The sequence below is a fragment of the Tigriopus californicus genome, chromosome 7, assembly GCF_007210705.1.
Source record: "Tigriopus californicus strain San Diego chromosome 7, Tcal_SD_v2.1, whole genome shotgun sequence".
In the NCBI taxonomy this organism is placed as follows: Eukaryota; Metazoa; Arthropoda; class Copepoda; order Harpacticoida; family Harpacticidae; genus Tigriopus; species Tigriopus californicus.
In genome coordinates this window covers 1,170,643-1,191,474 of record NC_081446.1, presented here as the reverse complement: position 1 = coordinate 1,191,474, position 20,832 = coordinate 1,170,643, and the positions used below count along the sequence as shown (strand labels likewise).

Below are 20,832 nucleotides of genomic sequence, written 5' to 3'. Positions count from 1 at the left end.
TTTAAGTCAGACTTGGACAAGTTTTTGACTAAAATTCCGGATCAACCTTATATTCAAGGATTAGCCAGATCAGCCAATTCTAATTCGTTGGTCGATCAAACCATATATATAAATAAAAGTCAAGTAAAATGAATAATCTTCTCGTCTTGAACTGCTGGGATTCCAATCCCGGTAGCGGTAAGGAAGTCCGCAAATTAAAAAAAATGAATAAAAAATTGGAAGCTAAAAGTGAGTGAGGATCAAGCTGGAGTGTATCTATTCACACAAGACGGAACCCTGGTCCTCACGACTGATAATACAATGGCCTAATCGCAGGTCGTCATAACTCATTTTTCATCAAAGATCAATAGTCAAGCATTGACTTTATAAATGCAGTATTATGTTACTCAACTTGGCATCAAATTACCCCCAAAGTCTCCAAAACAAAATTATGATTCAGAAAAACCTTGATGGTCACACTCACCCACGCATTTAGGGTCATCAACTCCGTATTCATCCTCAACAATTGCTCTGTGTTCCGCCAGCAGCTGGAGGCATCTATGAAAACCAAGAGTAGGACTGATATATAGCTTAAGTTGACTAATGTCACAAGAGTTCGCAAGTGAAATTGTGACTAAATCGGTTCATTATTGACAGAGATATGATCATTTCGAACTTTTTGGTCCCTAAGTCCAGTTCGTCATGACCCAATGGTGATAAATGATGATACAAAAAAGTATGTGGTAGGAATGGTTAAAAGTAGAGCCCTCTAGCTATAGGTAGTCTAGATCTAGTGAAGGTCTAAATGTACTACTCTTGGGTTCATAGTGGTAAAAATACCGTTTAAAGTTTTGATGGAAATTCCCAAACACATCTTGACATTTTTCTAACTCAAAAAATCATAGGGAACAATTTTGATTTTATTGCCTTATGGAATTCTAGCCCACATAAAAAACTTACTTGCCTAAAACATTATAAAAACTGAAATTTTCAAAATCCTAGTCAGTGTAATCAAAAGTAAACAAAAAGATTAGTTTTCTTTTTTTTTGCATAATTTCAAATTAACTTAAAATCTTATAAAACCATATCTAAAACCCTCAAAAGAGCAGATTTTTGAAAATTCATTTTAGAATCGTCCAAGGGACATTCAGTTGGGCGGTCACTGAAAATTTCAAAAATATCAGTGAAGTCGTTAAGAAGCAATTCTTGATCAGTTTCAACAAAGTCTTTAAGAAACGACAAAATCTATAACACTGTTTGTTGTGTGTGTTGTCTTCAGAATTCAAGTGAATGAGTAACAAAGTGTATTCATGATGATTGTAAAACACATTTTCAAAGATTACACTTTTAGTGTGTTTTAAGTGACATCATATAGCATTTTTAGCTATTGCGAGACTATGTAAGAAGAGGAAAAATAATCTTTTGCATTTGTGATATTGAAAATGGATATTTATTCTTTCGGAAATTGAATTAACATATAACCCGGGCATTTTGGGCCTAAAAACGATGAAATTTGAACCACTAAATCCCAGGTAACTACGTAACGGTGAAATAGATTATATTATAAATCATATTCTACAACTAACTAAGTGTGCTCCTTTATTACACTGACTAGGTTTTAGAAAATTTTAGTTTTTATAATGTTTTTAAGCATGTAAGTTTTTTATGTGGGCTAGAATTCCATAAAGCAATAAAATCAAAATTGTTCCCCATGATTTTTTGAGGTAGAAAAATGCCAAGATGTTTGGGAATTTCCATCAAAACTTCATAGGGCATTTTAAACACCGTGGGTTGCTAATACGGCTTTGAACGGAATGAAATTCCGCTCCAGTTAGAAACAATGATGTCCTCCTCTGTTTTCTTCTTTGTTTAATCTATGTCTAATGTTCTTTTTTTTTGCGGACTTCCTTTCCGCTACCGGGATTGGAATCCCAGCAGTTCAAGACGAGAAGATTATTCATTTTACTTGACTTTTAGTTATATATATTATTTGATCGATCAACGAATTAGAATTGGCTAATCTGGCTAATCCTTGAATATAGGGTTGATCCGGAATTTTAGTCAAAAACTTGTCCAAGTCTGACTTAAATCCTGCTACTGGATCAACGCCTACATAAGCATAGGTACAGAGTACCTAGATGTTGTCGAGTCAAGATTAATTATTATAATCTTTATCATCAAAGGGCTAGCTTGGTCTGCCCACTCACATTCGTCGATAGATCTAATTTTATATAGATGTTCAGAGGCAGCAATCACACGAATTATAGCTTTTCATTTTGATAGAACTGGGGATTACGTTTCTTGTAGCAGTTATGAAAGTCCTTGCGCATTGAAAGCGCAGGAAAGAAGAGCGATGATGGGTTTTACACTGCATCTTAATCGGCAACCATTGATCAGTGCAAATCAAATTTCAACAGCGTTTCACTTGTCACCAATTATATGCCGTTTGCTCTTATGGCTGATCTTTCTGCCTGGCTCGGACTGTGTTCCGAGTTAAGGGCAGAACTTTACAATAATCAAAATCAAGACACCTTAACTTTGAAATTGAAGGTCAAGAACGACAAATCGGTCAAAAATATATTGAATTAAATTTGCGTTCAGACAGTCTATTTTTGAACAGGCATGGCCGTCGAAATTTGAGTCCCAGCCGCATCGTCTTCTCGCCAAAGGGATGTGACCGTCTTTGTTTCAGTATAGAAGTTGATGCCCTAAAAGCAAAGAGAGATTATGAACCCAGGATTAATAACTGACTGTATTGCCCTAATAAATATTACCTGTTTGCCGTAGAAATGGCTATCACCCAAGAAGGATCCCCGAGAACCCGTGAACGACATCATGGGTAGTGGCACAGGGATTGGCACGTTCACACCCACTTGTCCAACATCGATGTCTTGAGTAAATTTACGCGCAGTGGCACCATTGTTTGTAAAAATAGCGGTACCATTTCCATATTTATTGCTATTGATCAACTCAATGGCTTCTTCCAAGGTGTCCACGCAAATCACGCAGAGTACGGGGCCAAAGATTTCTTCCTTGTAAGCGGTCATATTGGCATTCATCTTGCTGATGATGGTGGGGCCAACGAAATTGCCATTAGGATACTTGTCCACCTTGCAGTCCCGTCCATCCAGGATCACATCAGCTCCTTCGTCAATGGCACTCTGGATGAGCGTCTCGATTCTCTTCTTGGACTCGGGCGAAATCACGGGTCCAAGATCGGCGGTGGCTTCATGACCAGCGCTCACCTTCAACTTGGAGGCTCTCTCAGCAATCTCGGGCAACCAACTTTGAGCATCGCCCACCATGACAGCCGTGGTGAGAGCCATGCAACGTTGACCAGCGGCACCAAAAGCGGCTCCAATCAATTGATTGATGGTGTACTCTTTGTTGGCATCTTGCATGATCACACCGTGGTTCTTGGCTCCCATGTTGCATTGAACGCGTTTACCATTGGTCGAACCACGGTTGAAAATGTGGGTTCCAGCTCGGTCGCCACCTTAGACGAATATGAAACGATATTGACTGGAGTGGTCATGGTCAATAAAATAAATCAACTTACCCACGAAGGAGATAGCTCTAATATCTGGGTGATCACAGATGAAGTTCACAGTGTCGTGTTGGCCATGGATAACGTTGACCACGCCATCGGGCATGCCAGCCTCTTTCAAAAGCTCGACCAAGGCCATGCAGGCACTGGGATCCCGTTCAGAAGGCTTCATGACGTAGGTATTGCCACAGATCGTGGCCATGGGGAACATCCACAACGGGATCATGGCGGGGAAGTTGAAAGGTGCGATGCCAGCGCAGACACCCAAGGGAGTTCGAAATGAGATCAAATCCATGTCCTTGGTGATACCGGGCAGATTTTCGCCCATGAGAGAACTGGTCAGCGAGCAGCATTGCTCCACAACTTGCAATCCTCGAGTCACGTCACCCTCAGCATCGGGCAAGGTCTTGCCCTGCTCCAACGTGATCAGCTTGGCAATCTCTTTCTACAATACCCCAGGTGAAACATTGGAATTGTTCAAAATACAACAGTGTTCGGAAAATTATCTAGAATCTCACCAGATTGTCCTTGATCAAGGCCTGGTACTTGAACCTGCTGTACCGTACATCCGCCTATCTCACCAGATTGTCCTTGATCAAGGCCTGGTACTTGAACATGACCTCTTGGCGTTTCAAAGGCGATGTCTTGGACCACGAACGAAATGCGCCCTTGGCCGATTCCACGGCACGTTCCATCTCCTCTTGCGTGTTCTGCGGCACCCGGGTTACTACTTCATTGGTGGCTGGATTGGGCACGTCAATCCATTTGGAGGCATTGGAATCCACAAACTTGCCATCCAGGAACATCTGGGTCTTGGCTGGGACCTTGCCATTGGCGAAGCTCAAGCTCCGAGCCCATTGTGATGCGGGAAGAGAACCCTACAACCAATTGTAAATTAAACACATTGACCCTCAAATTCAACATCATTGGGGTAAGAATTTCAGAGTTCCTTAATTTTTTTTGAAAGACTAAAGATTCAAATTGGCACACTTGAGAATAAAATATTTTAAAGCTCAATTCATAAAGTATTCATATTGAGCCAAGTAACAATAAAACAACGACCATGGAGGAAACTCATATATTTTAAGGACGATAATTCAACATGCTCCACAAAGCAGTATTTGAGGTGTGGACTCATGTATAGTTGTATACCCATGAAAAATGAACGGCAAGATTTTACCTACCTCTTTGTGTGTATTTTTGTATGCAACATGGAGATTCAAGTGTATCCATATGTGAACCAGAAACACGACATGGAAAAAGTTACCTTTCTCAAGAGAGACGACATGGTTGCTGAGCTCGAGGATGCCTTAAAGGATGGAATGGATTACCCAACAAACAATGTCACGATGAACTTTTCGTCGAACTACGCTCTTACGACAAAGATGATGATCCGTGCTCTGACGTCAGGTATGCTGTCGATTTTCGAACTCTGGAGGGTCAGATGAGAAAGCTCAGCAGGACTGAGAACGAAGACACAAGTTAGAACAACGTGGTCTCATGATGGAACATCAATCTACTACAGGGCCTTGACACGGTTATGTAATGGCGGAGATCTCAATTATTTCAGAATGTGCGTTCCAGTTTGGCAACACTGACGGGTAGGCCTGAAAACTTGAATTTCCAGTTTGCCCATCAAGTCAAAGATCCCTGAGAAAGGGACTTGAAATCGAGAGAACGATGGAGGATAATTCTGTTGGGATGGTCTCTTTTAAGAGGTTTTAGGGTGACTTTGGATGGTCTTTTTTTAAAAAAGATTTTGGAGTGACTTCGGGTCACTATTGATTGTCATGGTTTATTCATAACTCGAGAGCTGGATCCAAACACTTATCCTTAAAAGCGAGCTGAGTGTTGGGTACAACATCAAAAGACTCCATCATTTTCAGATGACTTGAGAAACCGAGGCGGGAGGAATGACCGAATGAGATAAAAGTTGTAGAATACACAGGAGATACAAAAACAGGATTCACCAAAAAAAAACAGAAAACTATGTTCGCAATATTTAATAATTGCTCAAACAATTTTGGAAACACTGTATACGTTAGGCAAATGTCTTTTGTTTCCCAAAATTTGCATATGTTTGTGCATTTTTTGAAATCAGGATGCCAATGGGATCCAGTCGATCCAGTGCATACGTGCAACGATTTCGAATCAGAATAGCTATAAATGTGTACAAATACATTCATATTTCCACATTGAGTTATTTTGCTATATACGACCGAAGCCGACTAAGACTATTATGACTATTTTCATATACTTTAAAGTGCACTTAAACACGTGGTCGCAATTTGAATGGTTTAGAAAGAAGTAACTTTACCACTAATCAAACAGGAATAGTTTTCAAACTAGGAACCCATATGTCAATGTATGAAGGGATTTCCAGCTGAAATAGTGTACTCGTCACATTCATTACCTTTGTTTGGAATGATAGTGCATACCTTTTTTCCATCAGGATAGTGACTAGAAGAGGACGAAATATGCAGAATTGTTTTTGTTTTAATTTTTAGACATAAAATATGCATGGTCAAAATATGCAAACAAATATGCGCTAAAACCTAAACTATGCATAACAAGTGGTCCAAACATACAAGAAGATATAATCTGAAAGTAACATTGGACTCAAAAATGAGAAGTATTTTCAATAAAAAAAGCCGTGTATATGTAATGACTAGACCTCGAAAAAGAAAAGTTGCCTTTTGGCCAAATTATTCTTTTCAAGATTTGAGAAAATTGAAAAAGCGTTGAAAAAATATGAAAAAAAGTTATGAAAATGTGCAGAAAAATAAAGACGTAAATATGCAAAAACAAATTAAACGTTACAATGGGGGAAAAGGTCGTTTTTAGCCCCTTTTAGCCTCTTGGTTGCATTTGTTTCAAAATTTAGGCACCCAATTGTATTTACTAAGCTATCCATAAAGTTTACAAGAAATTACCATTTTTTCTTGCAACAGTCATTATGAGGACATGTTTGCAATTGATATAGATGTCATGGTAACCAATTGACTTGCTCCTACAGCCTACTGTTTTGGTGCTGAGGGTGTTTTTGTTCACAAAATAGTTTTGGGCTGGATCAAACCCATGATGGCAGATATAGCTCAACTGCCAGCTCTTTTTTTTGCCAAGGCTTTTTGCAGACTGTCCCAAACCAAAAAAAGGCAATAAACTTTGATATATTCAATTTTCTTGGTAGATCATATATTGAACAGAGCTTCAGTGGCAATAGCTCAACAAATCCTAACCTTTTATTTTGATTATGCCGGAGATTACTTTTTTTGCTGCAGTTTATAAAGACAGTCAAAACGCAAATAAAACAAAAATGGTAAAAGGTTCTGGCTGAGGATTCTACTCTCCATCTGATCATGCTACAACAAAGTAAATAAGAGGTCCCAAACAAGGAACAAGTTATGAAGGAAGCAGACACGGACCCAAAAGGCAATAAAAGGGCAAAAGAGTCCTAACATGGGAAAAATAGTGAGAAAAAGTTAGAAAATTGGAAATTTTGCACATAACATATTTTTTTTTGGCCAATAAGACAAAAAAGTTTAAACTTTTTTAGTTCTAGTAATGATAAATAGCAATAAGAATGGTTTTGAAAGCAACAAAGAGGATAATTGCCAAGTAAGTGGAACAATGAGCATTAGATTCACTCAAGCAAACCCCAAATTCCATTGCTTTGTTATCTAATGTATGTGTACCTCCAGTTAGATTCATTGGACATGTATGTTGTCAAACAAACTAGCAAATTTCCAACAGTCCAATAAGACCATTGATTTATGCTGACATTTTCAGGTCTGAACCTTTTTTTCAACAAACAAAGCTGACCATCACATTTTCCAATCTTTCCAATAGGCAAGGTCATCATCCAGAGTCAGACTGGTTCCTGGTCTGTGGGCACTGTTGGCATGCAATCTTCTTATGAAGAAAGTTTGGAGAGGAGAATCAAACTAGGGACCTCTCTTTCACTAGGAATCTCCACGAGCCGTATCTCCCCCTTAAACACAAGAACTTCCGACGGCGGGATTTGAACCTACGGCATTTGGGGAGAGGGTTTGTGCCTGGTTTTTAGCCACTCATTTGCAATGTCTCAAATTGTCCCAAAAAATACGGATACTTTTTTGGGGCCTGGTCCAAAATCAAGAAAGTCATATAAATATGCAAAAAGGTATGAAATATGCCTGACATGCAAATAACCCTATTTTAGGACATAAAACCAATAATGCATACTTTGGCCGTCTCTAACAATGAGAGTTAATGTGCATAAAAGCCTGGAAGATCCGTGATTGATTTCAACAGATGGCCACCCTGTTGTTCTTTTGTTGACGTTCGTTTTCGTTTTCAACCTTTTCAAGGGGAAGCGGCGGTGCTCAAAGTCTTCTCTCTCTCTCTGTCCTCGCTTGTCGATCAGCCTCTGCAGCAATCTTCCCGGCTTCCGGATGTCCTCGGACACCTCGGACGAGTCGCTTCATCTATTCCTGAGCGACGACGACCACGACCAGGATTTTAACCCGAACCCCGAGGATATAGGGCATGTCGAGGAAGGCGTTGAAGATCGAGCGGCGTCCAGCCACGCCGACACTCTCACTTCAGGTCTAGAAACCACGCCCATTATGATTACACTGTAGCTAGATACGCCAGGTACGCCAGGTACAGTCCAAAAATCTAGCTAGCCCTGTGTTCCACGGGAAATCGGGATCAACTGTCAATCTTAATGAAGGACGACCTGGCTCTTGGTTTCTTACCAATATGTCGGCTGTTGAAAGCCGCCATTTGTTAACCCTAAGTAAATTTGGACGAAACAATCTCACATTCGTGGATTGTCACATGCTGCAAAGGTTGCCTCATTCTGGTCCGTGCTCATATTAGTATCAAAATATGATGTGTGTTTGCGGATAACGTGGTTTGAATCATTCAATCGAACATGCTGTTTCTAATGTGCAAGGAATGAATGTCACTGCCCATTATCACACCCATCATCTTCTCGATCCCGTTGACGAGTAATCAACCGTGGCTAAGGCTGCATCTCATGATCAGTTGCAAGAAAGTTTGGCCTATTCTTTTTATGCCATTAAAAATATAACCAGACCGTCGCCACAGATTTCCGTTCGGTTCAATTTCAGGCTTTGAGTCGGATTTGTTGGCCGATGAGACACTAAGTCGGAATTCCCCCGAGCTCTGGCCAGACACATGTAAGTAATGTAGGAAGCTTGGCCCGGATTTTGATCAACCTCGCCTGACTAACCTCATCCTCGCTGAACAGTACCTGGTGTGGGTGAGTTTGTGTCCCTGTATTCTCCCGCTTCAGCCTCTCCCCCTCCGTCCCACCCACCGACGCCTTTGGTGGACACTCAGTTCTTCCCTTTGCATGATCTTGAACTACTAACCGGTATTACATCACGGTCGCGTTCGCCTTCATTTTAGATCGTAGCCTCTGATCTTTTCCTAGGCACTGACAAAATTAAATCATGCTATTTGCAGAATTAAGCCAACTTAGTCTGGACCGTCTTCTCCGCGAGGTCAGGACACTGCACGATATCGCTTTTGATCTGGGCTTACAAGAGGCCAAGGAGATGACACGCGGGCGTTATCTCAATATCCTCAAAACGCGTTCCAACGCCGATTAGTGGAATCTAATCCGACGATCTCCCAAAGATAACGTGATTGTGCCGAGAAGATGCATGTCAATTGCTCCACTTGTTTGGAGCTTTTGACGCCAAGTCAAGAGCTCTCATCGGCTCCTTGTGGACATGTATTCCATGCTAATTGCATTCTAAAATGGTTAGAAACCGGGAAATCCAGTTGTCCCCAATGTCGCTCGAAGTGTCCGGAGAAACAACTCCGTCGGGTGTACTTCACGGAGGGCATGGATATCTCCATGTCCCAAGCCGATCCTCACTCCCTGCAAAGCAAGATCGATTCCCTCACTTTCCAAGTCCGATGTGCGGAGAGTGAGAAACGTAAAATTACTGATGAACGCGATGATTTGAAGGCCAAGGGCGTGGCTCTGCGCGAAGAGTTTCGGGATCTGGAGCGAGAAAATGGCCGAATCAAGTCCGAATTGGCCACCACCAAATCCCAACTAAAACATGCTCAAGCTCTCAAGACCAAGAGCGATCAAGCCAAGCGAGAAGCCAGTGAACTGAGAGACAAGTTGAGTTTATACCAAAATATCGAATTTATCCTGAGTGCGTCGGTAGGCGAAGTGAATCAGCGACTTCACTCCATGGGCGATTTTTCTCAGACATCACGCGAATTTAGTATGATTATCGAGGCCTTAAAGAAGGAAATGATGGCCTTGCGTGAAGATAAGGGTCAGCTTCGAAAAGAGATTTTAGACAAGAACAAACGAATGGCCGAACTCAAAGCCACCACGAAAGTACAAAGTGTGGACCTAAACGAACTTCAAACCACAACCAAGACCCTCAAATCCGATCTGCAACACCTAGAAGCCGAAAACCGGAGTCTGAAAAGCAAAAATGAATGGCTCCAATCGGCCTTGGACAGCCCTAGTGGAGATATGAGGGCGAGTGCCTTGAAACGGATTATAACCGAAAGCCCGGCTCCTTTTCGTCTCTCGCAAGATATGCTGGATGAGTCGTCCCCCGAGAAGGACAAGCTTCAGCCGGGATTGAAGCCCAAGACAGCCTTGAAACGTCGAAGTCCGTGCAAAGATGCCACGAATTATGACAAGTTCAACATTCTGAAGCAATCCCGATCCCATTTTAGCCCCGGCGAATGGTCGAAAATGAGTCAAAAGTCGCTCAAAGTCATCGATAGCGAGAAATTTTACGATGGAATGGGCGGCCACGCCAAGCTGGACGAGTTCCCGAAACCGCGAACCGCAGATTTCAAAGTGGGAAAGAAAGCCCAAGGGTGTGCGACCAAACCCAAATTCCCAGCCGCCCGGCCCATCGACAAACATAAACGCATTGACCAATTCTTCAATTTAGAAACACCCTAACTTTATTTTTTTTTTTCCCCGAAATACATGGAGAACCCCACCCATGTTCTTTGACAAAACAGACCTGTACTGATACCCGCCATACAATGCTCAAGGCGAACCGGATTCGGCCTCCGACTCTTCGGCTAGCGAATCATCATTATCCTGGCCAGCCAACACGGTGGTGATGAGTCCATCTTGGCCGCCCAGCTCCAGTTTCTCCGGCCAGGTTCGATACTGGCCTCGGCGATTGTACAACGACAGCTGGGCGGCTTGCATCATTTCCTGCATGCGTTGGCGCAGCTCGGCGCGGACCCGATTATCCGGGGCGGCCAATTTGAAGAGGACCAGATCGATCAAGTCTACGCAAGTGGCCACCAGGTCGCGCTGCGGCGCCAAACTACTGGTCTGCGAAAGATTGCGCATGCAAATCTGAAAGAGCCTCAGCACCATCCCGATTCGACCCTGACGAGCGGCAGCCAACAGATGGTGAAAGATGTGACCCCGTGGGTAACGATGGAGGCTATGACTCAAGAAGATCTGAGACGGCAGTCGCGATGGGCCGTGCGAGTAACGCGACACGGGATATTTGGGGGCGGTGCTGGCGGAGGGGAGCACCGGGTCCGTGATGGGTGGGAGGGGCTCATCCGCCATGGTCCCAGTCAAGACTCGATGTGGGATTGCAAGCTGATTTGTCACAGTCCAGGCCACCCCTTAGCCCAGGGTAGTGGGTGCATAGGAGTAGTTCGACGAGCCCTTCCCGGGGTTTTCTGAAGTTGAAGACGAGCGTTGTGTGACTTTGGTCCATGCCGTTTTGAGGTGGACACGAGGTCAGCGTGAGCCGACGCCTGTCCTGCTTGTTTCATTGAATATCGTGATTCATACATGTGCCAGGTTTTTATTGGGATCTATGGCCCAACTTGGGTAGTGAAGCAGGGCATTATGTTAGTAGCTAAACTGGATGGGTTCTTTTGGTTTCCGCTTGAGCTCGACAGGAGAGTGTGGTTTGCTTACCTTCGTCAGGTTTCCGTCACCCTTTGATGCTTTCCCTGAACTAAATCAACACTCGGATCAACACACAACAACAGACCGATCAATCGTGATTCTTCGAGAGCACCAGGTCCTGAAAGAGCTAGATGGCGCTCTATACTTGACTGAGGATCACCGCCCAATTTCAGATTAAATTAGTTGATAGCTAGGAGCTATCCTTCATCTCTGAGTCAATTACAAATGCTCTGGCTACCATTGTGCATACTTTTATACGCGGCTAAAGCTACCTTATCCTGAAGAGGAATGTGACATTTTCATTATTTGGACCCAATCTTAAACGGTAAACGTTATTCTCCACCGATTAGTTGGCGGTGCTACTTTTTTTTTACTAACCTAAACTAATTAAACTAACCTAACCCAACTAACTAACCAACACGATTTTAACAACCCTTAAATCTTTATCTAACCCCTAAAACGTTTTGCCACAAATTTAAAAATGAGCACCGCCAACTAATCGGTGGAGAATAACGTTTATTCATCTTAAACTCCACTGGGTGAGTTACCAGGGTTACTATGAGACCAGGGCAATATTCGTTCCTCAATAAAAGGGACGAATTACATTTACAATTACTTTGGTCAAAAATAATAACTAGTTACTCGATTTAAATTACTTGAAAATAAATGTAATGGCGTTACTCGTTACTTTTCTAAGATTTAGATGACCAATATTGTATGGTTTTCCCGTCAGGACCATCCTTCTCTAAAGAAATTATATATTTTTTTAAGCGGTCCTAAAGCTTAACATTTGAAGTTTTTTGTGCCAAAAAATTTCACTAATAAGCATTGACATTTAATTTTGGCATAATTGTTCAAAATGTATTGCATCATAATGCTTTGATTGAGGAATCAAAATACGGACCCTGGATGGGATAATGGTTGTAGAAGATTTGCAACAATGTCGCAAAAGTCATGATGGAAAAACAGTATTAGACATTGTCCAGCCAGTAAAGCTTGTCTGTTAGAAGCCTACGCCTTAACACGTCGACATGTGGAGGCTTTGGCAATTTTATGCATCATACTCAAGCTAAAGACGGATTTTCCTTGTTCTAACGATTGCACTGAATCAGGTCTTCAGTTCAACGGAATTTGATTGAGAGGATGTAAACAATAAAGGATCAAATGCAACAAGGCTTCAAACCAAGAACACCCTGGGAGTAGTTAAGAGCAAGAGCGTTTTTAACCCTTTTATTGTTCATAATATGCTAGATGGAAATAGCAAAATGTGGCAATTCTGTTGAGCCTTAAGTTTCCTCAGCTGTCACGAGATAAACGAAAAATTAAAGGTGATTGTGGAAGCTGAAAAAAGAACAAGTAACGAGTAATTCATTTAGTTTTTGGTTGTTACAATTACACAACTTTAAAATGTACGCGAATTGCAATTCCTTTTTCGAAAAATGGAACGAATTACTGTAATTTCGTTACTAAAGCCCTGTACGAGACTCCATTAGACTTCCTGTAATATGAACTGTAAACAAGCTTTTCCGGCTCAACCAGCATTTTGCCTACTTTTCAAAACAATGGATAGCAAATAAGAAACATAGATTTCCTCGATCAACTTTACCTTAATTTTTCTCATTGACTGGTGAAGTGGTTAGTGAGTTTCAAACTTCTGCAGCCCAAAGCTTATGTAGCTGACCAAGAGCAAGCCGATAATCAAAATTTCATGGAGTGATTACTACATATCTTTCGCCCATCTTCTGAGCTCCTTATGCATGATTTTGAGGCCACATCTCTGCCAGCAAATTCAAACTTATGTTTGCCCTGTTGTGGCGCCATCAGTGATGAAACTTTAAGAACATGACTTGCATTCACTATAAAGCCATTCCAATATCCGTCCCAAGCAAAATCTCACCTTTCTCAGATCTCGGTATCCAAACTTATCATGGCATCGTGTGTTGGACTTGGTCCTGCGTCTCTATGGACCGTGCCAGCCGTGCTTTGCATGTGACGGCCCGTATCATGGGACGGGAGGAGCGTTTGTACGGTCACGAGCCGCGCCACGGCTTCAAGAATGAAGTGCGAAAAGAGGCCTGGTACCGCAAACGCCGAGGTCCTCAACCCATAGGACGGTCTTTCCGCTTGAATCAAGGCTTGGCCTTGGATCCCTTTCAAAGTCATGGACTGGTCACTCGGCGGATTGGCGATTTCGGGACGGATCCGCCGGGATTCTGTCACCCAAGCAACGGGAAGCAGCCTTTATGATGCAAGATCTGGTATCCGAGGTCCACGAAACTCTTCAATACATGAAAGTCCAACCTCAAGCCCAATCGCCTCGCCCAAACCAAGATCCGAACCCACTGGGGGCCTCCTAATCAGTTCAGAAATGGAAGAGTAGCTGTTATAGATGAATAATATATATAAAACGTGTGAATGAACCGTGATTATTTCCCCAAAATGTGACGTCAGATGATTTTGAAAGACGTTTTTGTTGCGCGGAGGAAGCGCTCTCTGCTTGGTCTACGTACGGACAAACAAAACGTAAAATCGAGAGATATGTCTCTAATTTGCATAACTTTATCAAAAGATTATCACATCAAAGATTATTGCCCAAGTACTATGATGAAGACCGCCAACTCGTCTAAGAAACGTTTTAAATCCTCTATGGGTGAAATCTCGAGCAATTATAATATCTAAATAAGAATTAGATAGGTATTCATATACTGTATGTTTGATGACGCGCCAACACTTTGGCAATCATCATTACCAAAAAATTTATAAAAAAAGAACACAGTTTCCCAAGTTTTTGGTGATTGATTTTACAATCATTCCTTTTGTTTAATTTACTTTTAGCTCTATAGTACAATTTAATGGAAAAATATTTGAAAAGTCGCTGGTATGCTACAAGTATACATATAATAGCTCTCGGTTTATCCCTATGTGGATGTCAAAAGTGCTTGCAACTTTACCCTTATAGGCTTTGAAAAGTCTCTCACATGGGTTGGTGTTGCATTTATGATGTTTGAATGGATCAGTAATAAGTTGTTCAGCAAAATTTACCTTGTTAAAATCAGGCATTATAAGGCGTATTCTTGTGTTTCTACGTTTATTTGTCCTCAACGAGAGGAGAATTAAAAGGACTATTGGTTGGATATTTTAGAACTCAAGTGTTGCAATTCATTTAAATTGAATTTTGGTTACGTGTTTCTTACTACATCTATGTTTTGACAGAGTGTGAGGTTACTCTCGGTTATAGAATGGCTCAGAATTTTCGCAGGGAAATGATCTTGCTGCTCATCCAAAAATATGATAGTAAGACCTTGGTCACTTGTTCCAAAAATCTTCCATTTAGAATTAATGGCATTAATGCTGTTATCCAGAGGATTTTCTGGATCCTGAAACTCGAGTCACACTTCCTCTATAATATCAAAGAGCAAAAGACCAAGACATGCTTGACAATTCTTTAATTTTCCCACAAGTTGTGACACGCATTCGGCGTAAATAATAAATTTGCCTCAGCCAATTCCTTGCAAGTCAAAAAAGAGCCACTCGATGATGGAAGTGAATATGTCTACTTCTAAAAGATTTTTGATATCGCCTCGTCCACTTCCATTAATCAAAATAGAGGATGACAATTTTAACCGTTTGTGTTAAGAATGGTCCCAAGTTTCGGGTCTTTAGCACTCACAGAAACATATTTCTTTTGTGAAAGTCGGCATGAAAATTTCTCAAAAAATCTAGTTTTTTTTGTATTGGATACTCTGTGACAGCCTCTGAAACAGGGTTACGTTATCTTTGATTGAGAGCGTGCTTGGTCTTGATGTTCACAATGTTTCAATAGAGAAGTGAAAAGCTTTGGGATTTCATACTAGTGCGCCCTTTGGTTCTACACATGAAGAAAGTGTCACCATTTTTTCTTACTGATGACAAAATCTTTGCACCAAGTATTTTTTTCATATTGTGTGGTGACACTTTCTTCATGGAGAACCAAAGGGCACACTAGTATGAAATCCCAAACCTTTATACTTCTCCATAGTGCAGATCGTGCAGATCTACAGCTGCAAAAAACAGCTGAAAACAAAATACGTCAATTTTGACCGAAATTTGGGCAAAAACTTGGCTTTTCAAGAAGACGCCTTTCAAGTTGGTACTACTTTGAAAATTAGATTTGAATATGCCTTCTATGTTGATTTATTTGCACCTCGTGTTACATTTTGACCTTTTCTTGCCCCTTTTCCTCACTTTAAGGCTTTATTTGTTTGTCTCTTTTTGTCTCTAAAATGCTTTGCTGTTTTGCACTTTTTGCCCCTCCCTACCGATTATTTCACAGCCAATCTCATTAGCGGCTCTAAGAATTTCCATAAGATGTGGATGGATCGGCTCAGCCAAGAAGGCTAAACACTTATTTTCGTGCCTGGGATCAATATTTAGTTGTAGTCCTCCAAGATAATGGAAAGTTCGATGAGCATATCCAGTTGAAAGTTGGTAAGGCTTTTCAAACATGTGGTTGGATATATCGCACGTTTAAGTCCAGAGATAGTATCACGATGCTAACTGTGTACAAGTAGATTGTTCAGCCGCATCTTGAATATATCTTCACCATTTGGGCTCCAATGAGTTCAGCAGGTTTGCAAAAGCTGCGAGCAGGTCCAAAGATGTTTTACTAGGAAACATTGAAGATATGAGAGAGCTCTTGTACTGGGAGAGACTAGAGAGGTTGGGATTGTACAGTATTCAGAGGAGGTTCGAAAGGTATCTGATATTGTACGTTTTCAAAAGCATTCATGAGCTTTGTCCTAACCCAGGATATATCATTATATAAACTGCAGTGACCGTAGAGGCTTAATGTGCGTTTTGAGAGCACCTTCAAGCCCTGGAGAATCCAGGCTAGTTCGAACAATGAAGTCCATTCTCTTCTTTCTCAGGCTCCTTCATTGTTCAATTTGCTGCCCTCAAATATTTGTAGTTATGCAGGCGTTGATCATAGTAGCAGATTTAAGTCAGACTTGGACAAGTTTTTGACTAAAATTCCGGATCAACCTTATTTTCAAGGATTAGCCAGATCAGCCAATCCAATTCGTTGGTCGATCAAATAATATATATAAATAAAAGTCAAGTAAAATGAATAATCTTCTCGTGTTGAACTGCTGGGATTCCAATCCCGGTAGCGGTAAGGAAGTCCGCAAAAAAAAAATCACCTGCCAAAGATTGATCATAAAACAAAGAAGGGTTTTTGTGGCCTCTCCGTTATTATTTGAACCAAAAAACTTTCCGCCTACATTCTAGAAACGAGCTAAAGTATAAATTTCGTCAATTAAGATCAAAGATCGTCTTTGCAAATCATTCAATCCTCTGGCTCGTGCCTCCAAATAGGCAACAGACTAAAACAGTACGTCCCTGGATCAACCCCGCAAGGACGACAAATCGCTGATAAATGTGCTTGAGAAGGAAGAGAGAGAATACCTTTACCCACTTTTTGTTAATATAGCTAGGGACTAGTGGTGTTCCACGAAACAGCCACGGCCAAAATATTGGAAGAACACCGACGAGATCCTTTTCCAATAATCGAAAGTCTCAGTTGTTCGAAGGAAAGATGGAATTCCCGCTCAATTTCTGAGCATTCCGGTCCATTGATTGTCCAAGATAGGTTTCGGGTGACACGATGGCCCGAAGACATTACGCGGAAATTTCAAACACATATTCAATTTATGCGGGAGCCCATCTAATTCAGAAGTTTGAGGTTGAACAGATGTGATATGACGTTTCATTATTCATGACCTCTTCTACTACATCGAAAAGAACTGGTTTACGCATAAAAAGTCAGAAGATTTTTGTGTCTTTCCAATCAAGCCTCTTTCACGGGTTTGATGATCGTTGATGCATACAGTGAAGGGTTATTTCATAAGCCGATCATTCAGACGACGCCAACAAGTTTTGTTCCCTCAGGAAGGTCTCGTCTTGAAGCAAGATTTTCTCAGCCTCTCCCATCTCTCTCAAGATCTCTGGAACGCTTTTCTCACATCGTGAATAGACGACTCCACATTGCTCGGCTCCAATCTGAAGACCAATCTCGGCAGCCAAATCCAAATCCACGAGTGGAGAGCCAAAATCCAACTTGCCGAACTCGTCAGCTCCAAATACTTGTGCGAACATGTCAGTTGTTCCATCCTTTGGAGAAAACAGTATCAAAATTGAGGAGTTTTAATTCCGGTTCCAGTTTCCAGGAGAGGCATACTTGTTGAAAGTCCTGGACCTTGGGATCGTTCACATGGCAGATGAGCCGCCTAACACAAGTATCTTTGTCCATTTGAGAGGCTAGATACAGATACTCAAAGGCCCGGTCCATTTTGGCAGTGCTTTCAATAGCATCCTCGGGAAAGCCAAGGTTGTCGGGCAGGGCCCTTCCATATCTTCTGTATTTTCCATACCTTCTGCCACCGAATCTAGACCTGCTTCGAAAGTTATTTCGGCCTCGATTGTTGCGACCTCTAGCGATTTTGCTCAAGGCCAAGGCTCCTGCAGCCCCCAATAAAGCACCGCCCACAGCCGCTCCCAAGACCGACTTTGCAGGGTCTGAAAAAATGTCATCGAGATTTAGTTAGGTACGATTCTGCTTTGATGCTAATTTTGTTGGTACTTTTGTCCAACAACATATGACTTTTTATCGATTTTCCCTCATTCTGAACCTTCGAATTGGGTTCTGAGGTGACAAATCTACAGGATACTTATCCTGCTGCGCTTATTTCTCTATTGGAATGTCGGTCTACTTTTTCTAAGGTTGTTTTAAACAAAAAAATGGTTGATAATTGACTTTTGCATCCAGTCCATGGTGTTTATTGATTGTTTTGGGCAGATAATTCAGTTTGGTGCGAAACTAGATACATTTTGTTTTCCGACGTTCCTAGGCGTTTTTAACTAGGTCGCAATCGTTACGATGGTTTTAGGATACATTTGTAAGAGGAAGGTGCAGCAATTTTGAGTCCGTGGTTTAATGTGACAAGTGAAAACAGTAAAAAAAGTAGAACAAAGGTAAAGTGAAACAAGCTTTAAAGTGCAACAAAAATTGGCCTAAAGACGCTTTTTTTGAACACGACTACGTAAGTTTCTTTCAAGACTTTGAATTTATTTCCTTTCTTTTCCAATATTCCTTATACTTGTTCCAAAGAGTTGAGGTTCCCCCTGGACAAAAGTTCCAAGGAAGATGGTTATTCCCAAGATCGTTCCCGATTGCAAACACCTCATGGTCGAACACTGTCTAATGACAAACTGAACTGTATTCCACGCACAGTGAGATTTTGTAGCCTCGTTCATGTGGACTAGTTATTAAAGGGGATAAACCATCGACAATGAGTTGTGATGTAATCGATACTCTTCGCACATTTTCGTGTGCACCCAAAGCAGAACGATCGAAGTGAATGTTCAAATGTCTTCAAAACAAAATCTCGTTTAGTCTGCTTATCTGCAATCATTTGCCCACATCAGCTCGTCCTTGAATTTTATGGTCTAAGTACCACCATAAGAAGAAAAAAAAGCCAAGCACAAATATCTTTTACATCTTAACAAGTGGTTATCTGATTTGGTAATCAGAATGGCTCTTTTTCTCCATTCTCTGGACCATCGTAATACTTTTTGTAAGATAACTTTAAAACTCTTTTTGAACCCCCTAAACGGATATTTTTATTGCCAAAGTTTGCTATTTCCTACTATATTGCCCACTTGCAATTTTAATAACGAAAGGAATAAAAAGCGCTGATAGAATACAAGTGAACTGATATGGGATCATGTTTTGATGAGAGATGCCGAGATTGTAAACATGATGGAACGGTAATTAATTTGGCATTTAGATGTGCATCACGCGTTTACATAAGTACCAAAAGTTCTGCAATTGTTGGTGAGCAAACCCTCTACGTTAAGCAAACCAGTTCATGAACAAATAATGGCACATTCCGTTAAAAGAGTTGGTCTTTATTTATATTCGACGTCAATTGTGAAAATGAATGATTCAAATTTAAACCTCATCTCTCAAAGGAGGACCATCGGCGATGTTCATAAGTTCCACGGTGAAGTGTAGAGTGGCGCCCCCTGGGATCACATTGCGAACCCCATTTTCACCGTAACCCAAGTGAGGAGGAACAACGAAGACCCTTGTCTCTCCCTTACACATACCAGGAACACCTTGTTCATAACCTTGGATCACCTGAAAGGAAACAAATCTCTTGACCCTCGTATCAATAAACTTTACACTAATTTCTCTTTCTTGCCTGTCCAGCTCCCAATTGAAAGTTAAAGGTCTGTCCTCGTGGTCTGGATTCGTCAAAGATCTTGCCATTTTCGTCCGTCAGTCTGCCCACATAGTGAACTTGAAGCTGATCACCCTTTTTGGCTTGACGTGGGCAGTTCTTGGGCTCTTTGATGGTTTTCACGATCAACTCATCGGCCACGACCAGAGTTAATCCCACCAAAAATAGCACACAACTCACTTTGCCGGCCATTGTGAGGGTTATGAACAGATGTACGGAGTTCTTGACACAGTTTATGGCTGGGGAAACTTGGTCAATGTGTTAGCCAGATTGTTGACATGCATGAATTGTACAACGGTGATTGGTTCACGTCTCAAATGACGTCACCACACACATCGCTATTCGCCGGTTACTCTGAACTATTCTGTTGTTGTTCTGGGCGAAAGCGCAAGAAAGGGGAATATTGCTTAGTACAGTTCCAGCAGCCGACTGACTTTGTTAGGGTTGGAGTTTGAAATTGCAGGACTGAGAGGACGGACTCAGACAGAGTGAACGGAATAGACTAATCTGGACGGGGACGTTATGGTTAAGCAATAACAGTTTTGATTTGAATGAAAGAATGGCCTTCTTTTCCAAATGAGCCTGGACCTAGATCACTCCAATCACCATTGGATCAAAAGTTATGACTAGACCTTGAAAAAAAAAGTTTTCGGCCAAAAATACCAAAAAAGGGTTAAAAGCTTATTTCAGGTTTTAACCCTTTTTTTCGAGGTCTGGTTATGACTGTCCAAGGCTTACAAGGTAACTTTGCATTGAATGAATGAGGTAATCAATTACTGTAAAAGAGATAACTCATTCATTCTGCACCTCAATTCAAGAGGGTACACCTTTTGACCCAGGGGTTCGATCAAGCTGAAACTTGCGCCACCTAATTGTACCTCCCTGGAGCCATGCTCATCTGATGAAAATTGATATGCATTGACTTAAATCAGAGTTGTTCATCCTCCACCTTAGCATACCCGTCCAGATTTCAAGTGGCGTTTATGACCTAATCTTCGCCACATTTTCCAAGCATTTGTTGAAAGACAACTCCTTAGAGAGTAACTGATATTCCTTGTGCCTCATTAGTACAATAGGGGGGA

General features: G+C 41.5%; 5 protein-coding genes across 9 annotated transcripts; 2 read left to right on the top strand and 3 right to left on the bottom strand.

Annotated features, from left to right (window-relative positions):
• Positions 1-2,538: 2,538 nt before the first annotated feature.
• On the bottom strand, positions 2,539-4,952 carry LOC131883623 (methylmalonate-semialdehyde dehydrogenase [acylating], mitochondrial-like). Its single transcript, XM_059231136.1, has 5 exons — positions 4,794-4,952; positions 4,108-4,404; positions 3,539-3,971; positions 2,754-3,475; positions 2,539-2,687 (listed from the first exon to the last, which is right to left on the bottom strand). Exons 1-5 carry the CDS (start codon positions 4,812-4,814, stop codon positions 2,586-2,588), a joined length of 1,575 nt encoding a protein of 524 aa, XP_059087119.1. The 5' UTR covers positions 4,815-4,952; the 3' UTR covers positions 2,539-2,585.
• Positions 4,953-7,844: 2,892 nt separating this feature from the next.
• On the top strand, positions 7,845-10,524 carry LOC131883596 (E3 ubiquitin-protein ligase TRAIP-like). Of its 5 annotated transcripts, none has more exons than XM_059231100.1 (4): positions 7,845-8,113; positions 8,644-8,712; positions 8,784-8,909; positions 9,002-10,524. In XM_059231100.1, exon 4 carries the CDS (start codon positions 9,198-9,200, stop codon positions 10,482-10,484), a length of 1,287 nt encoding a protein of 428 aa, XP_059087083.1. In that variant the 5' UTR covers positions 7,845-8,113; positions 8,644-8,712; positions 8,784-8,909; positions 9,002-9,197; the 3' UTR covers positions 10,485-10,524. The 5 variants fall into 5 exon arrangements, with proteins under 5 accessions (XP_059087083.1, XP_059087084.1, XP_059087085.1 ...); XM_059231101.1 differs by having other exon boundaries at positions 7,845-8,161; XM_059231102.1 differs by lacking the exon at positions 8,784-8,909.
• Positions 7,960-9,147, top strand: LOC131883345 (protein lin-52 homolog). The gene is made up of 4 exons (XM_059230799.1): positions 7,960-8,113; positions 8,644-8,712; positions 8,784-8,909; positions 9,002-9,147. Exons 1-4 carry the CDS (start codon positions 7,960-7,962, stop codon positions 9,145-9,147), a joined length of 495 nt encoding a protein of 164 aa, XP_059086782.1.
• A 6,626-nt stretch (positions 10,525-17,150) lies between the features above and the next one.
• On the bottom strand, positions 17,151-18,766 carry LOC131883787 (uncharacterized). The gene is made up of 3 exons (XM_059231345.1): positions 18,605-18,766; positions 17,686-18,023; positions 17,151-17,618 (listed from the first exon to the last, which is right to left on the bottom strand). The coding sequence occupies exons 1-3, from the start codon at positions 18,759-18,761 to the stop codon at positions 17,361-17,363; spliced, it is 753 nt and encodes a 250-aa protein (XP_059087328.1). The 5' UTR covers positions 18,762-18,766; the 3' UTR covers positions 17,151-17,360.
• Positions 18,767-19,399: 633 nt separating this feature from the next.
• On the bottom strand, positions 19,400-20,340 carry LOC131883788 (uncharacterized). Its single transcript, XM_059231346.1, has 2 exons — positions 19,712-20,340; positions 19,400-19,647 (listed from the first exon to the last, which is right to left on the bottom strand). Exons 1-2 carry the CDS (start codon positions 19,940-19,942, stop codon positions 19,459-19,461), a joined length of 420 nt encoding a protein of 139 aa, XP_059087329.1. The 5' UTR covers positions 19,943-20,340; the 3' UTR covers positions 19,400-19,458.
• Positions 20,341-20,832: the final 492 nt, after the last annotated feature.

Excerpts from the sequence above, each read along its gene's own strand:
- LOC131883623 (XM_059231136.1), bottom strand. The coding sequence starts at position 4,814 with ATGTCGTCTCTCTTGAGAAAG. Across the intron at positions 4,405-4,793 it reads TGTCGTCTCTCTTGAGAAAG|GGTTCTCTTCCCGCATCACA; the intron begins GTAACTTTTTCC and ends AATTGGTTGTAG. Across the intron at positions 3,476-3,538 it reads TAGAGCTATCTCCTTCGTGG|GTGGCGACCGAGCTGGAACC; the intron begins GTAAGTTGATTT and ends TATTCGTCTAAG.
- LOC131883345 (XM_059230799.1), top strand. The coding sequence starts at position 7,960 with ATGTCCTCGGACACCTCGGACGAGTCGCTTCATCTATTCCTGAGCGAC. Across the intron at positions 8,114-8,643 it reads CGCCGACACTCTCACTTCAG|GCTTTGAGTCGGATTTGTTG; the intron begins GTCTAGAAACCA and ends GTTCAATTTCAG. Across the intron at positions 8,713-8,783 it reads CGAGCTCTGGCCAGACACAT|TACCTGGTGTGGGTGAGTTT; the intron begins GTAAGTAATGTA and ends CTCGCTGAACAG.
- LOC131883596 (XM_059231105.1), top strand. The coding sequence starts at position 9,198 with ATGCATGTCAATTGCTCCACTTGTTTGGAGCTTTTGACGCCAAGTCAA.
- LOC131883787 (XM_059231345.1), bottom strand. The coding sequence starts at position 18,761 with ATGAACGAGGCTACAAAATCTCACTGTGCGTGGAATACAGTTCAGTTT. Across the intron at positions 18,024-18,604 it reads ACCTCAACTCTTTGGAACAA|ACCCTGCAAAGTCGGTCTTG; the intron begins GTATAAGGAATA and ends ACATTTTTTCAG. Across the intron at positions 17,619-17,685 it reads AGGTCCAGGACTTTCAACAA|GATGGAACAACTGACATGTT; the intron begins GTATGCCTCTCC and ends TTTTCTCCAAAG.
- LOC131883788 (XM_059231346.1), bottom strand. The coding sequence starts at position 19,942 with ATGGCCGGCAAAGTGAGTTGTGTGCTATTTTTGGTGGGATTAACTCTG. Across the intron at positions 19,648-19,711 it reads TTCAATTGGGAGCTGGACAG|GTGATCCAAGGTTATGAACA; the intron begins GCAAGAAAGAGA and ends GTTTCCTTTCAG.